This window comes from Chelonoidis abingdonii, chromosome 21, assembly GCF_003597395.2.
Source record: "Chelonoidis abingdonii isolate Lonesome George chromosome 21, CheloAbing_2.0, whole genome shotgun sequence".
Taxonomy (NCBI): domain Eukaryota; kingdom Metazoa; phylum Chordata; order Testudines; family Testudinidae; genus Chelonoidis; species Chelonoidis abingdonii.
In genome coordinates, this window is record NC_133789.1 from 1227017 (window position 1) to 1240655 (window position 13639).

Genomic DNA, 13639 nt, shown 5'->3' on the forward strand with positions numbered 1-13639 from the left:
TGGAGCTCCGTGGCAGGGTCGTATCCAACCCCCCTGTACAAACTCAGGGCAATGCGGGGGCTGCTTCCCGCCGAGCCCGCCTCTCGCTCTGGGACAGCCGCGCTGTTCCTCCTCACGCCCGGTCGCCCTGGGCCTCGCCCGCAGAGAACACAAACTTGTGCATGGCGCGGACGTACTCCGAGCCGTCAGGGCTTGTCAGCTTGAGCTGGGTGAGCGGCATGAAGACCTGGGTGGTGAAAGAGCGCAGAGGAGGGCAGGGGGCACAGATGGCTTCCAGGAACACCTGGGAAAAACAGAGAGGGTGCATGCCAGGGACAGCTCCAAACTAGCGGTACAACAGGGGACCCCTGGGGGCTGGGGACCCCCTCGCTGATGGGAAAAGCAGGGCCGCGTCAGTGTTACAGGGCCATAGACCTGCCTAGGGCTGTATGGCCCCCACCCCTGCCCAGGGAGCAGCCCCCACCTCAGGCCCTTGTGGGCAGAGAGGGCTGGGCTGGGGTCCCTGCCCCTAGGGCCCCCTGGGAAAGGGAGGCAGGGAATAGGCCCCAGCGAGTCCCCCTTGCCCCATCTGGCAGGGTGAGGTCAGGGGGCAGAGGCACCGATCACTGCTGACTCGTGGCTCTTCTCCCCAGAGCTGGGTAGTGCTCTGGCAGGACCCCTCTGCGGCAGTCTGGCTGCTCTCAGCCCCTGGCCCTGCCTCGCTCCCCTGGGCAGAGAAGCATAGGGCTGGGAGTGACCTGCAGGACCTCCTCGGTGTCCTGGGCCACATCACGGAAGAGGCTCTGGCAGTGCTGAAGGTACTGGCTGTACAGGGCACGAGTCTGCGGGTCCAGGCCTTGCAGCGCGCTGCCCTCGGCGTCCGAACGCTGCAGGTTGGCCAGGAAGCTCGTATTGACCGGGCCGCACTCGATCAGCGTGATGCTGCAGGAAGAGAGGGCAGAGACGGGGAGCTGTCAGGGGGCAGGTGCCTGCGCAGATGTAGCCAGCACGCCCCACCCTGCCCAGGGGCAGAGCCAGGGCCGGTGCAACCATTTAGGCGAACTAGGCGGTTGCCTAGGGCACCAAGATTTGGGAGCGCCAAAAAGTGGCGCCCCCCAAAAATTTTTTAAATGGTTGCAGCGGCTGCTGCTGGAGGGGCTGAGCTGCCGGCAGCAGCAGCTGCCTGCCGCCGGCAGCCCAAGGTGGAATGGTAGGGACGAAGACAGCTGAGGAAAGGATGAGGTAGATCTGGGGAGATGACTGGGGTATCGCCCCTGAGTGCACCCTCAAAACAAATGCTTCTGGCCCTCGACGGGCTGGGTTGCGCAAGTGAGCAGGAGGAAGGAGGGCGCCCCCCGCCCCCGGGGTCAGGGAGCCACGAGACCCGCGCGTGGGGCAGCGAAATGTCCCGGCGCCTAGGGCGCCAGAAACCCTAGCGCCAGTCCTGGGCAGAGCCCTGAGTGACACCCTTCTAGCATGCACAAAGGGGCTTCCACCCCCATGCCCTGGGTACCGGCCATCTTGCGCCAGTTTTGCAATATGGCATCTCTGAGCCCATGGCCCCCAGGAGCTGGAGGGGTGAGAGAGACAGGGACAGGCCCAGAGGCAGGGAGATCACAGCCATTACACGGTGACGGCACATTGGATGTCTGCAAGCCCCCCCAGATTCTCCCTCTGTAGCCGGCCGTGTGTGAGTGGTGCTGGAATGCTGCCTGCAGGCCTGGGGCGAGCATTGTGTGGAGACGCTGGGGAGAACGGCAGGGAAGAGCCACAGAAGCGATTCCGGGGCAGGAGACGATGCTGCAGAGAGCAAGGGATCAAGCCCAGGCTGGTCAGCTTCCCAGAATGGCGACTGAGTGGGGCCTAGGACAGCATGGGTGGATCTTCCCAGGGAGGAAATACCCGGTGCTATCGGGCTCCCTAAGCCAGCTGAGAAAGGCAGAACAAGAACCAGTGGCTGGAAGCAACAGCCAGACAAATTCTAGTTAGAAATAAGGCAGCAGTTTGTAACCAGGCAGGTGATTAAACACTGGAACAAGCTCCCCAGGGCACTGCTGGGTTCCCCATCTCCTGGGGTCTGCAGACCCAAACTGGTGCCTCTCTGGGCAATGCTTTAGTCAGAGCCCAGCTCTTGGGCTCAGGGCAGGGGAACCGGGAGGAACACTCTGGTCTGTGCCATGCAGGAGGCCAGACCAGACAATCTAACGGTCCCTCCTGCCATAAACTCCAGGAACGGATGAACCCCAGCAATTCAGGTGCTTCCATCCTCTTGCCTGGAACTCCCCCTGCACTCTCAAGTGACTGCAGGATTATTCTTCCCTTCCTGTCCTAAACTACTGAGCCATAGCACCAGGCTACAGCTGCCTCGTTCCACCCCAGAGGTGGCTGCAGGGCAGCGAGTGTGAGTGACAGGCGTAAAGCACTTTGTGTGGCCTCAGGCCTGTTCACGGTACTCACTGCATGTTGAACTGCTGCAGGATCACAGCCAGGCTCTCACACAGACCTTCCACTGCAAACTTGCTGGCGCAATACACGGCGTTGAAGGGGATCCCTAGGGCACAGCGGGAGGGACAGGTGAGAACCGGCAGGGGGAGCCTGGCCAGCTCCTCCCAGACTGCCCCCAGGAGCTCAGACGTTACACTGGGCCCCACATTTCACCTCCAGGAGGGATTTGCAAGGCCACGTGGGTACCCACAGGCCATGGGGTGTGGGCAGCATCACAGAACACAGGCGTGGCTGTCCTGGAGTGTGCACATGTGCGAGGAGCTGCTCCTCAATCCCCACCTAGCCACAGCAGCTGCTTGGGCTCATTGTGAGGGCCCCATTCTCCCCAGGGTCCTTGGCGGACGGTGAGGCCATGCATGGCCAGAATCTCTCCAAGAAGGGCGAGGCCAGCACCCCACAGGCTGCAGTGAGGGGCAGACAGCTCTGTGCAGCTAACAGGCACCTAGGGAGAGGGCAGGGTCACTGGGTTTCACAGGCACAGGGCTGCTGACTGAGCCTGGCCTGGGAGGTACCTCCCGCATCCCCCATGGGGAAGGGGGGGTCTCTCACCTTGCAGCGCCCCCACGCTGCTGGAAATGATGATCTTGCCGGCTTTGCGACGCTTCATGCCAGGCAGAAAGGCCTGGATGGTGCCAATGGTCCCAAACACGTTCACGTCGAAGATGTTCTTCATGGCCTGGTAGGAGCAGGTCTCCAGGGGGCCCATCAGCCCCACCCCGGCATTGCACACTGGCAGGGCACAGCAAGGAGCCGCCATTAGAGGGGTGCAGGGAACGGAGCTCCCTGGGGCCCACGCCCCCCACAGTGCCAGCCCCACGCATTCAAAAAGTGGCGTGAAATCTGAAGCGTGGGGATCTGGTCACTGGCCTTTGGGGCCAAGCCCTTAGGGCTCCCCCATCCCAGTGGCCACCCCGACACCAGGGCTGGACACTTCTGTCTCTTTCGCAGTGAGAAGCACGATTCTTGCCCAGTCACAGTGCTCCAGGTGCTGGGGCTTTATGAGAAACCCCAGGGACTGCGGGAGCAGCAGGACTGGGCATTATCCCCTTCTGAGATAGGGGCCTCACTGACCCTCCCCCCACTGCTCCGGGGGCCTCCCTTTCCCTCAGCCGCTCTACAGGCTTGGCCCAGGGGGAGCCCCTTGAGGAGCTGGCTAGTGGGGTCTGAGCTGTGTGAACCCCCTGGACCTGTCACACATGGCAGATCTGCCTTGGTGCCCAGCAGGCAGGGAGATGCAGCAGGCTGGCTGGGAACTAGGCCCCTTCCCAGGGCTGGCTCGGGAAGAAAGAAGACACAGAGCGGAGGAGCATGGGGCTTGCAGAGACGCCTGGCCAGACTGGCTCACCCAGCACGTCAACACGCTGCTCCTGCACCTGCTGCACGGCTGCAGCGAGCGAGAGCGGGTCAGTGACATCCAGCTGCAGGATCTCCAGGGTGCTGGTGTGGCAGCTCTGCACGCACTCCAGCAGCCGCTCCTTCTTGGCCAGGTTGCGCATGGTGGCGTAGACTAGGAGAGAATGAGTGCCCGGCTTTGGGGGGAAGGGGGGCTGGTTGCAATGCCCTCCAGCCCCTGGGCACTTGGTGGGGGATCTTCTCTGCCTCCAGGGGAGCCCCCCACTCTGGGGAGTACAAAGACCCTCCTGCTACAGGTGGCTCCAGCGAAAGGCTTTGCCCTGGCTTGCACCATGCAAGTGTCTCCCTAACGTCCCCCCAGGAGAGACCTGGAGGCCCCACTCCCCTCAGACTGAAGGCTCGTTCCAGTCCAGCTCAGCCAGTCTGTTGGCCCCCAGGAGCCACCTCCCTCCAGGACCATGTGGGCGCAGAGCAAGCAACTCGTCTCCCCCACTCCTGGGATGGAGTGATCTCTAGGGAGCCCCATCTGCATGGACCAGGAGCAGCTACTGCCCCTCAGGTGCTCAGGGAGCTCATGACCAGGCCCTCCTTGTCCTGCCTGACACTACACGGCTCCAAGTCGCCTTCCCCCACCTCAAGCCTGCGATCTGCCCAGGACAACGTGCTTGTCTCCTCTCATCTGCCCCACGGGCCCCAGGGGGTTCATTCTGCTGAGATTGCTTGGAAGGAAGTAGCCTGGACCCCAGCCCCCAGGAACCCCATAGCTCTTTCCTAGAGGGCTTGTATTCCATGACCTTTAATGGAGTGTGTATCCCGTCGGCCCCAGCCCCACAGCATCCCCATCTCCAACCCACAGCTGCTACTCCCATCTCCTGGGGCTGCAGAGCCCGGCTCCTTCCCAGTGGAGGAACATGCATCTGCCAGCCCCTCGTTCGCCCCAGCCGCTGGGTCAGGACCAGCTTCCGCTCTCTGCTGTACAAGCCCTGGCAGTACCTTTGAATCTGCGGGAGGCATCCGAGGCCAGGCGCACAGCCAGCCCCAGGCCAATCCCCGAGGAGCAGCCTGTAATGAGCACCACGGTCTTCTCCATCGCTGGCTCCAGCTCGGAGACAGAGCATCCAGTGCTGTGCTAGTCCGGTTCCCGCAGACAGCCAAGGGGCTGTGGGCTCCACTATTTTGTCTACTTTCTTATCTCAAGGCTGCATTCTTCCGTCCCCAGAGAGCTTCACTCTCTGACCAGCACTCGGCAGATAAGATTCCAGCAGAGGCCATGGCGGAGGCGCCGAGCGGGGCGGGGTGTGGTGGGGAAGGGGCAGCCTGTTTGCAGGAGGTGACAAACGGCCTCCCCCCCAGCCCAGGACACGGGCTTAGGGCTGTGGCAGCCTCAGGGAAGGAGTTTCAGGCAGCCACGGCAGGCAGTGGGGTGGGGGTTGAGAGGTAGGAATTGGGGCCAGCAGAGACCCCTGGGCTCAGCCTGATCCTTCCCCGAGGGGCAGGGCCAGTGCAGGATCACTCCCCGTGTGCTTGCCACCATTTCATCCAATCCCCCACTAACGCCAGCACCCCAGCAAAAGAGCTTCCACTCCTCCCCCTGGAGCCACCAAAGCCTGGTTGCTACTTCCCTCGGCCAGTGACCCTGCAAAAGAAGGAAACTCAGCTGGTTTGGCAAATCCAGGCTGGCTCGTCCTCGTCATCCACCAGGTGCTTACACACACATGCATTGTTTAGTCATTTTGTCCCGTCCCTTTCCAGGGACCGAAGTTGGGCTGACTGCCCTACAGTGCCTGGTGCGCCACTAGTCCCCTTTCTGCAGATGGGGAATGTCAAACCTTTCTCCAGTACTCTGGGACCTGACTGGAGGGAAGTGGCGACTGCTCCAGGGCATCCAGGCCCAGGCCACAGCAGTTGCTCATTTAAAACCCACAAAAGGATATCCTGGCCAGGCACCTGCAGCCAAACTCCACTGGCATGAAGCCCAGTGCAGCCCCCAGGGCCGAGTCCCGCAGCGCCAGAGCAGCTGGCTGGCTGCACAGCCTGGCCAGGATATGGCCATGTTGTGACTGCTGCAGCTGTGAACTGCAGCCCCTGGCTGTTCTTAGAGACCTGCTCTGATTCACAGCTGCCACCTTCTCAGCCCTGCTATGCACAGCGCCAAGAGCCACACTCCAAGGGGGTGGGCAAGAGACACCTCCGGACGCAGAATGAATGGACTTCAGGTCTTTAATTGGCATGCACAGTCCAGGCATCAGTCTCCGAAAAGTGCTGCCAGTTCAAATCAACATACACAAGCATATAAAAATCATTCGGCTAAAAGAGGGAGAGTCCCACTGCATCCCAGAGCCGTGCTCCGGCAGCAGCCCTCACTCCCCAGAGCGAGAGGCTGGCAGCAACCAGAACCAGATGCAAGGAGGAATTCAGACACCTGCCAGTTCTGCTTGGGAGCTCACATGCTGGTGCGGGAAGGGGGCAAGGCACAGAAGGGGGGGGACTAGTGGGGGGGTCCCTGGTGTAAAAATATACTGTCCTTGTAAAAATATATTCCCAACGTCTGTTTCTGTTTAGTCCAAAGGCACGGAGTGGGGAGCCGGCCCCCATCCGGACAGACCCTAGCACTAGGAATAACCCCATGTGGGTGAGCCACTGTTCTGAGACCAAAGGTGAGGGCATGTGGGGAGAGGAGTGGGGCCAGCCCTTGGAACAGCCAGGGGCTGGGAGGCAGTTCTGGGGGGGAGGGGGGCAAAGGGGGAACAGGAGAAGTTGAGGCAGCACCCTTAGCCAGGGACAGATGGGAGCTGCGGGCGATGCAGTGCCTCCTCCTAGCCTGGGCAGGGGCTGAGATACGCAGGGAGCCGGCTGCAGCACACACTTTGCAATGGCACCAAAGCAGCAGGATTGGAGCTTTCCGGCCTCCCTGATTTTTGTTCTTTAAAGCCCTGAATAGCAGTGTGTTAAACTCCCCTCCCCGGACCAAGAGCTTGGGAGGGTCCCGCTGCATTTCCTGCCCCTCAGCCTGTTCAGAACCGATTCCCTCCTCAGAGCTCCCGAAGCCCTGGCGGGGAAACTGCACTGGTTGTTTTTCAGCCTATAGCAGCTAGGGCATCACCTACAAGGGGGCACTACCCACATGTGCCCATTTCAGGTCTGCACCCAGCACCACAGTATCCCAATGTCTGTCCCTGCCTCCTCCTGCGAATCCCCTGCCCGAAGGGATCAGCATTCTCAGCCTCTGTCCCGCCTGCCCCTGCAGCAGGCCTCATCCACCCTCTGCCCCACAATCCAGCTGCCTCCCCCAGACACTGGGATCAGTCTCCAAGCCGCAAGGAGACACGGGTCAGGTCAGAGCATCCCAGCGCCCTGAGGGCCAGTGCAGGATCAGTCCCTCTAGTCCTTTCCCCGAGAGCTCATTCCCCAGCTCACTGCGCTCCATGGGCAGGTCCTGCCCGGTCCTGCTCCTGCCCACGCAGCAGCGTCGCTCACAAGCAGCACGAGGCTACCTGCTCGGTTTCCCTTTGGGTCCATGGCCTTGGTTCAGGCTCTGGCAGAGGCTTGGGAGGGAGAGGGGGAGAGACAGAAGCTGGTGGGACCAGCATCTCCGGTGTGGAAGAGACCGGGCCAGCCACAGAGACGCCATCCCATCCCCGGACGGTCCCTGTGACACAGAGCCGCCGGCCCTCACGCAGCCCCCGCCCGGCCACGCCGCATGGCGTGGGGATAATACTTGAGGAAGATCTTCCTGGCGATCTCCAGCGTGTTGCCGGCTGGCTGGGAGGGGTAGCGCTTGCCATTGTAGATGAAACCCCTTTCCAGCTGGAAGACGGCTTGGTTGAACTGCTCCTGGTGGAAGGGGGTGCCGGTGTTCAGGCTCTCCACCAGCGCTGAGACAAAGAGGCTCCAGCGCACCCGGTAATAGTCCAGCACCAGCCCCCCGAGCTGCTTGTTGGCATAGTCCAAGATGTTGCCGTTGGGCCCCCACAGCGTCACCTGGTTGCGGGCGTTCAGGTCGTACAGCTCGGCTTCCTTGTCACTGGTGGCTGTGGCCCGAGCCTGCTCCAGCCAGCGGCCCAGCAGGAAGTGGGGGTCACTGGCCAGGAGGCTGTCCAGCTCCGGAAGCAGGTCGTACAGCAGCACCCCGCCGGCAGTCAGCAGCTCCAGCAGCGAGCGGCTCTCAAAGGCTTGTTTGATCTCCAGGTAGTACTCGCTCACCAGCTGTTGCACGGCTTGCCGGGTCACGTCCACCAGGTCGTAGCGGAAGGTGGGGCTGGCCCCCAGCTCAGCAGCGGCGCCCAGCAGCAGGCGCCAGGCCTCGTAGACGTCACTCTTGTTGTACCACAGCTCCGTGGCCATGCGCAGGGATGGGCGGCGCACCAGTGGGCTGTGGTTGTGGTTGACACAGGGCCCCGAGCAGTTGTAGACACTGCGGAGCAGCAGCTGCCAGGCGCTGGCGGCCTCCTCATTCCTGGTGCCGTAGCGCCGCTCAGCGTAGTTGGCAACCCACTGCTGGAGGTCAAGCGGCTCCTGGTGCCAGCCCAGCTCGCTCATCAGCTCATAGACCATGTCGTTCTGCTCGATGCCCTCCGGGGCCAGGCCGGTGCCCACCAGGGTGGAGTTGGGGAAGCGCCGGGCGTCGAAGGGGCCCCGGTTTATGCTCTCCATCATGCCGAAGAGGCCATGGTTGCCGCCGAAGTTGTGCAGCATACACCAGATGAAGGGCTGCCCGTAGAAGGACTCTGTCCGCTGGTACACGGGCTTGGACTCCGCAAAGAGATCCAGCACGATCATTCTGCCACTGGGCACGCCACGCAGCAGGGCCCGCACCTGCGCCGGCTGCCAGAAGTCAGGCTGGTTCTGGAAGAGCCAGCCCTGCATGAGCCAGAGCGCGTCAGGGTCGGCTGGGGACAGACACACACAGAGCTGCTAGAGACATCAGGATGCGCTGCCCTCCCCCGACAGTGCTGCCCCACACCTGTCACTCCCTAGAAAGCCCTTTGGCTCTGAGCCTGCCAGCCCAGGGCATCCGTCTGCCTGCCGGCCCCTGGAGCTCACTGTGTGGCACACACAGCTGGGAGAGTGAAAGGGCCTGGCCGGGTGGCTGCAGTCCCCAGAGCCAGTACAGCCCAGGCAGGCTCCCCTGTGCACTGCTCTCCTGGTCTTGCTAATGTCCCTGCCCTGCGGAGCCCTCCCCATGCCTCTCCTTTGTGGAGATTGCCCAGAGCCTCACGACTGGCCACCCATCCACCGACCTGCAATGACCAGCTCCTTCCAGCTGGGCCACCAAGCCAGCTGCAGCCCCGGCTGGGAGGAATCCAAACCAGCCTTGACCCAAAGCCCTGGGACGAAAGGTTCCTGGCTCCCCATCCCTGAGCCATCCAAGCCCTTCGCTGCACAGGCCCAGGCCTGACTGCACAGCGAAGGCTCCCCAAGGCAGAGCCCCTTTAGGAGGAGCCTGGGTTCCTGCTCGGGTCCTACCTGCGGTCATGGATCTTAAGACGGCAGCGCTGACCCCCGAGAGGTAGGCAGGATCGGAGGACAGGGGGCTCATCTCATTGAAGGTGTCTGCACTGTAGATGTGATCCGTGCCGAACTCTCTGATCAGCTCCTTCAGGAAGAGGGTCCCGATCACCTGGAACATGGGGTCTCCGGGGTCCAGGAGGTAGGCGCACGAGTAGGCGCAGTCAAAGTTGCTCCAGCTCCCAAGCCGAGTGACGTTTATTCGAGGGAAAGCCCTATATTACAGACCAGCAGCCAGGAGTCAGCGTGGGGGTAGGGCTCCCCCAACCCGAACAGCAATGCAGAGCTCTACACGTGGGTGCAAGGAGCTGCCAGGGGAGCGCACAGCTACTAGGGATGTCGATAGCCGTTAAAAGGTAACCGGTTAACTCATTACAATTATATCGTTTAACTGGTTAACCATTAACCACGGTCGCTCCAGCGAACCAGTGCAGGGTGGGAGGGCTCGGGGTCCCAACAGCCCAGCATGGCTGGGGCCACTCCAGCTGCCTGCCCACCGGGGATGGGGTCCTGCCATGCCACTGCAGCCAGGGATGGGCTCCCACCTGCCTGCCGGGGCGCGCCTGGAGTCCCACCCCAGCCCACCCGGCCGGGGTTGATCAGGCAGGCCACTGGGGTACATGGTTAAGGTCCGGTTAATGGTAAACCTAATGCTGACTGGTTAACTGGTTAACAGTTTACACCCCTAACAGCTGTCAGTCCAATGGGTCTGTGCTGCTTCCAGGCACCAGGTCTTGCCCAAGCCCCAGCCTTGACACGCTCATACAACTGCATCTACCTCAAGACACCCCTGGGGACGTGCCCCGCGAACGCCGGCAGCACCGGGATCATTCCCAACGACCGCATCCTCTCCAGGATCCTGTACTGGGAGAAGAGAGGAAAGGACGGATAAAGGGGGTGCATGGGCCAGGAGATGCAGGCGCATTGTTCTGGAACCCACCATGCTCAGGGACAGGCCCACACCACGTGAGCGTATCCGTACTGGAGTCTCCAGCCCCCAGGCGTAGCCTGAACAAAGCTCCGAGTTCACGGGCACCAGAGAGGGAAAAGAAGCCCGGCTTGGAGCTCAGCACTGGGGCGGCTCTACGTCCAGAGGGACTAGGATGATGGAGACAATACCAGGCCAGTTCAGTGTCCCTAGAGCACGTTTCCCAGGCCCTTTCCCTGGGAGCGTATTCCTGGGAGAGCTGTGGGGGGAGTGTCTCCACAACCTGCAGGCCAGGTTTGCACAGACCTGGCCCCAGCCGTGAGTACCTGCAAGTACAGCTGCTTTAGGTTCCAGGACAGAGGCAAGGGCCCTGCCCAGGTGTGCAGGTTCCCCATGCGGTTCCAGGCGAGGAAGGCAGGCCCGGTGACGTACTCATCTATTTCAGACTGGTTCAGGCCCAAGGACAGATACACCTGGAGCGAAAGAGGGGAAGTAAACAGGGAGCGGTGTCAGCTGCTCAAAACAGATGGCCAGGTTCAGCTGAAGCCCTTTGCTGCTCCCTCCTGCAGGTCCCAGCTGCTGCCCTGTTGAGCAGGACGCTCACCCAGCTCCCGGACATGCCCAATGCTGGGAACGCTTACCTCTGGCCAATCCCAGCATTCGCAGCCCCGGCTCAGCCTCCACAGCAGTTCTACCTGGCCACACTGAACAGAGACTGTGCTGTTGGTCAGCTGCTGCCCCCCCACCTGCTAATGTCAGTCAGGCATCAAGGTCACTCCCCGGCTGGCAGCCCTCCCCGCAGAGCGACCTGTTCTGTGCTGTCCCAGGACAATACATTTAACGTGTCTCTCCAATCTCCTGAAAAGCCCCAGCCAGGCCCTGCATGCAACACGGCTTCACTAGAGACACCAATCAAATACTCAACCCGCTGCCAAACAGCCTCCTGCCCAGTAAACGCCAGCGCCAGGTTGATGCCGTTGAGCGCCATCCAGTCAATCTCTCTCTCCCAGCGAGGCCAGTCCCACCACACGTAGGAATAACTCTGGGTGCAGACGTTCTGGTAGTAGCGGAACCTGGGAGCGGAGAGAACAGATGCTTCAGAGAACACGCTAGACTCCTCACATCACCCTGGGAGACCACAGCCGGGTTGGTGCGAACAAAAGAAATCGGGACGCAAGCAGCTCCTCACAATGGAGCTTAATGTGCATCCAGGCATCTTGTCCACTCCCAACCAGCGCTGGCCCCGTGGATGCTGGGGAATTAACTCAGGCAGCCGCTTCCCACGTGGACAAACATATACCCCTAATGCCACACACAGGGACTTGGTTTTGTTTTTCCAATTGAGACAGTTTTTTGTGCCGATTTCAACATTCCCCTGTGTGTTTTGCAGCTCAAACACCTGCAACTCATGCAAACCCTAGCAGGGAAACGGACCCAGTCACTTGCAGCAACCCGAAGGGCATGTCCTCCACATTAGACAGAGAAGAACGGTCATTGTCCAAGACTAATGAAGTGCAAGCAGCACACAGGACAGCAAGGACCAGGCGCTGAGACCCCCTACAGCGCTCAACAGGAAGGCAATATCTTTGCCCAAGAAGAATTTTAAATGAACACTTCCCCTTTAAGCTCCTGCTGCTTGGAAGGAGTTTCCAGCTGATCACAAGTGTGAGCCACAAGATTTCACAAGTTGTTAGACTGTATGGTGATGAACCATGCCAAGGCCCTTCGCCTGGCTCCAGCTTAGCCACTAGTGGGAAACATTGCAGGGCTTTGCCTTCCGGCTGAAGGAGCACTAACCGAAGCTTCCTGGCTAGCTGCACCAGATCACAGGCCGAGCACCAGGGTGGCTTTCTGGGAAGACTGGTGTCCAAGGACCTGCATGTGCAACCCCTCTGCTCCAGGATTCTTCCTTCGCTTTCATGTGGCAAAACCAACCAAGCCACGCAGCCCCCTGCACCTGCCAGGACCTTTGTCAACTTACAGGCCAAGGGAAAGCTCCCCTAAGGAGCCCCAACGGCTGAGCTCATTGGGTCGATCTTTGCTGGCATGAGCATGGCGTGTTCAGGACCCAGCCAAGAGCACTAGTGCATACGAGTGAGGATCCAAGCGACTCTCAGTCGGCATGGGGGCCGCTCCAGGCCAGGGAGACGCTTCCGCTTGCCTGGGAAGGCTGCAGCCAGCTGACTGAAGCTCCCTGTTAAATGGGGGAGTGCCCTTTCTGCAGCAGAATCCTCTGGTCCCATCCCAGGTCCACCCCAGAGCAGCTGCACAGTGAGCAGAACAGATGCTAGAGCCAGACACCCATCCTTCTCGCACCCGGGGTTCAGTGATACATCACCAAGGACATCCCTGGTGTAAGCTCCATTAACTCCACTCCCTTGCACCAGCCACAAACTTGGCCCATGACATCTACATTCCAGGTAGGGCCAACATTCAGGACGTGAGTGCGCGGGGGGTGAGAGAGGCCCCCAGCTGCAGAAACATGCCCAGACCCTGGCAGACCCAGATTGGTGGTAAATGAACCAAACGCGTCCATGGCATCTCCAGCTGCGTCAGGCCCGGTGGAGGGCCCCGACTGCTGGAGGGAACCCCTCGTTACATGGAATTCAAGGGCAGGAAGGGCTGGGGAGTTCTCAGCCCCAGGGCTTGGGAAGCAAACGAGCAACAGGTGTTTTCTGAAGTAGCATCCGGGGGTGAAACTATCACAAGGAACAGCATCCCTGGGTCCTCGCCTGCCTCAGTAACCCCAACTAGGTACCAGCAGCACGTGCAACAGACACAGAACACAAGAACCCTCAGCGCTTGCTTTCCAGGCGCGGTTCCACGCCAGGTGGAAGCCTCCCACCACCGAGCAGAGTGGGCAATGGACAGCATGCATGAGCCTGGCATTGCGCCTCGCTGCCCAGGCCCCGCATGAACGAAGGCAAGGCCAGGAGCATCCCTCTGCCTTCTGCTGTGCCTCGAGCAGCCACCAGCCCCCATCAGACCCTCCCCATCCCCAGGCTCTGGGCATTCAGTGCCCAGCCCGAGGGATGTGGGACTCCGTGGACTGTTCCTGGCCCGGGTCTGCCTGTAGGAGAGCTGGGGCCAGTCAGCTCCAGTCACCGCACCAGGCCCTGCCTCTGTGGAAAGCAGCGACACCCCCCTGCCCAAGGAACGGGTCTGCCTGAGCCAGCCTGGCCCTGCACCAGGAGAGCCCAGCAGGCTACAGCCAGGGCCCGGGGTAGGGCAGGGCGCGGCCTGGCACCAACTCCATGTTCAGGCACATGTAGGAGCCAGTCAGTGCCCAGGCCACCCCAGGGCGCCCGGGGCAGGGTCCCCCGGGCGGGGGCAGGCCGGGATCCCGGTCTGGGGGTTGGGGGAGAG

General features: G+C 61.3%; 2 protein-coding genes across 3 annotated transcripts; both read right to left on the reverse strand.

The window, feature by feature from the left end:
• Positions 1-5950, reverse strand: HSD17B1 (hydroxysteroid 17-beta dehydrogenase 1). The gene is made up of 6 exons (XM_032772777.2): positions 4831-5950; positions 3830-3991; positions 3034-3213; positions 2437-2530; positions 738-921; positions 1-283 (listed from the first exon to the last, which is right to left on the reverse strand). The coding sequence occupies exons 1-6, from the start codon at positions 4925-4927 to the stop codon at positions 113-115; spliced, it is 888 nt and encodes a 295-aa protein (XP_032628668.1). The 5' UTR covers positions 4928-5950; the 3' UTR covers positions 1-112.
• An 89-nt stretch (positions 5951-6039) lies between these two features.
• NAGLU (N-acetyl-alpha-glucosaminidase) lies at positions 6040-13489 on the reverse strand. 2 transcript variants are annotated; one of them, XM_075059794.1, is made up of 6 exons: positions 12802-13489; positions 11199-11346; positions 10600-10746; positions 10124-10209; positions 9304-9560; positions 6040-8726 (listed from the first exon to the last, which is right to left on the reverse strand). In XM_075059794.1, exons 1-6 carry the CDS (start codon positions 12807-12809, stop codon positions 7510-7512), a joined length of 1863 nt encoding a protein of 620 aa, XP_074915895.1. In that variant the 5' UTR covers positions 12810-13489; the 3' UTR covers positions 6040-7509. The 2 variants fall into 2 exon arrangements, with proteins under 2 accessions (XP_074915895.1, XP_032628664.1); XM_032772773.1 differs by lacking the exons at positions 11199-11346; positions 12802-13489 and having other exon boundaries at positions 10124-10204; positions 10600-10851.
• Between the last annotated feature and the right edge of the window lie 150 nt (positions 13490-13639).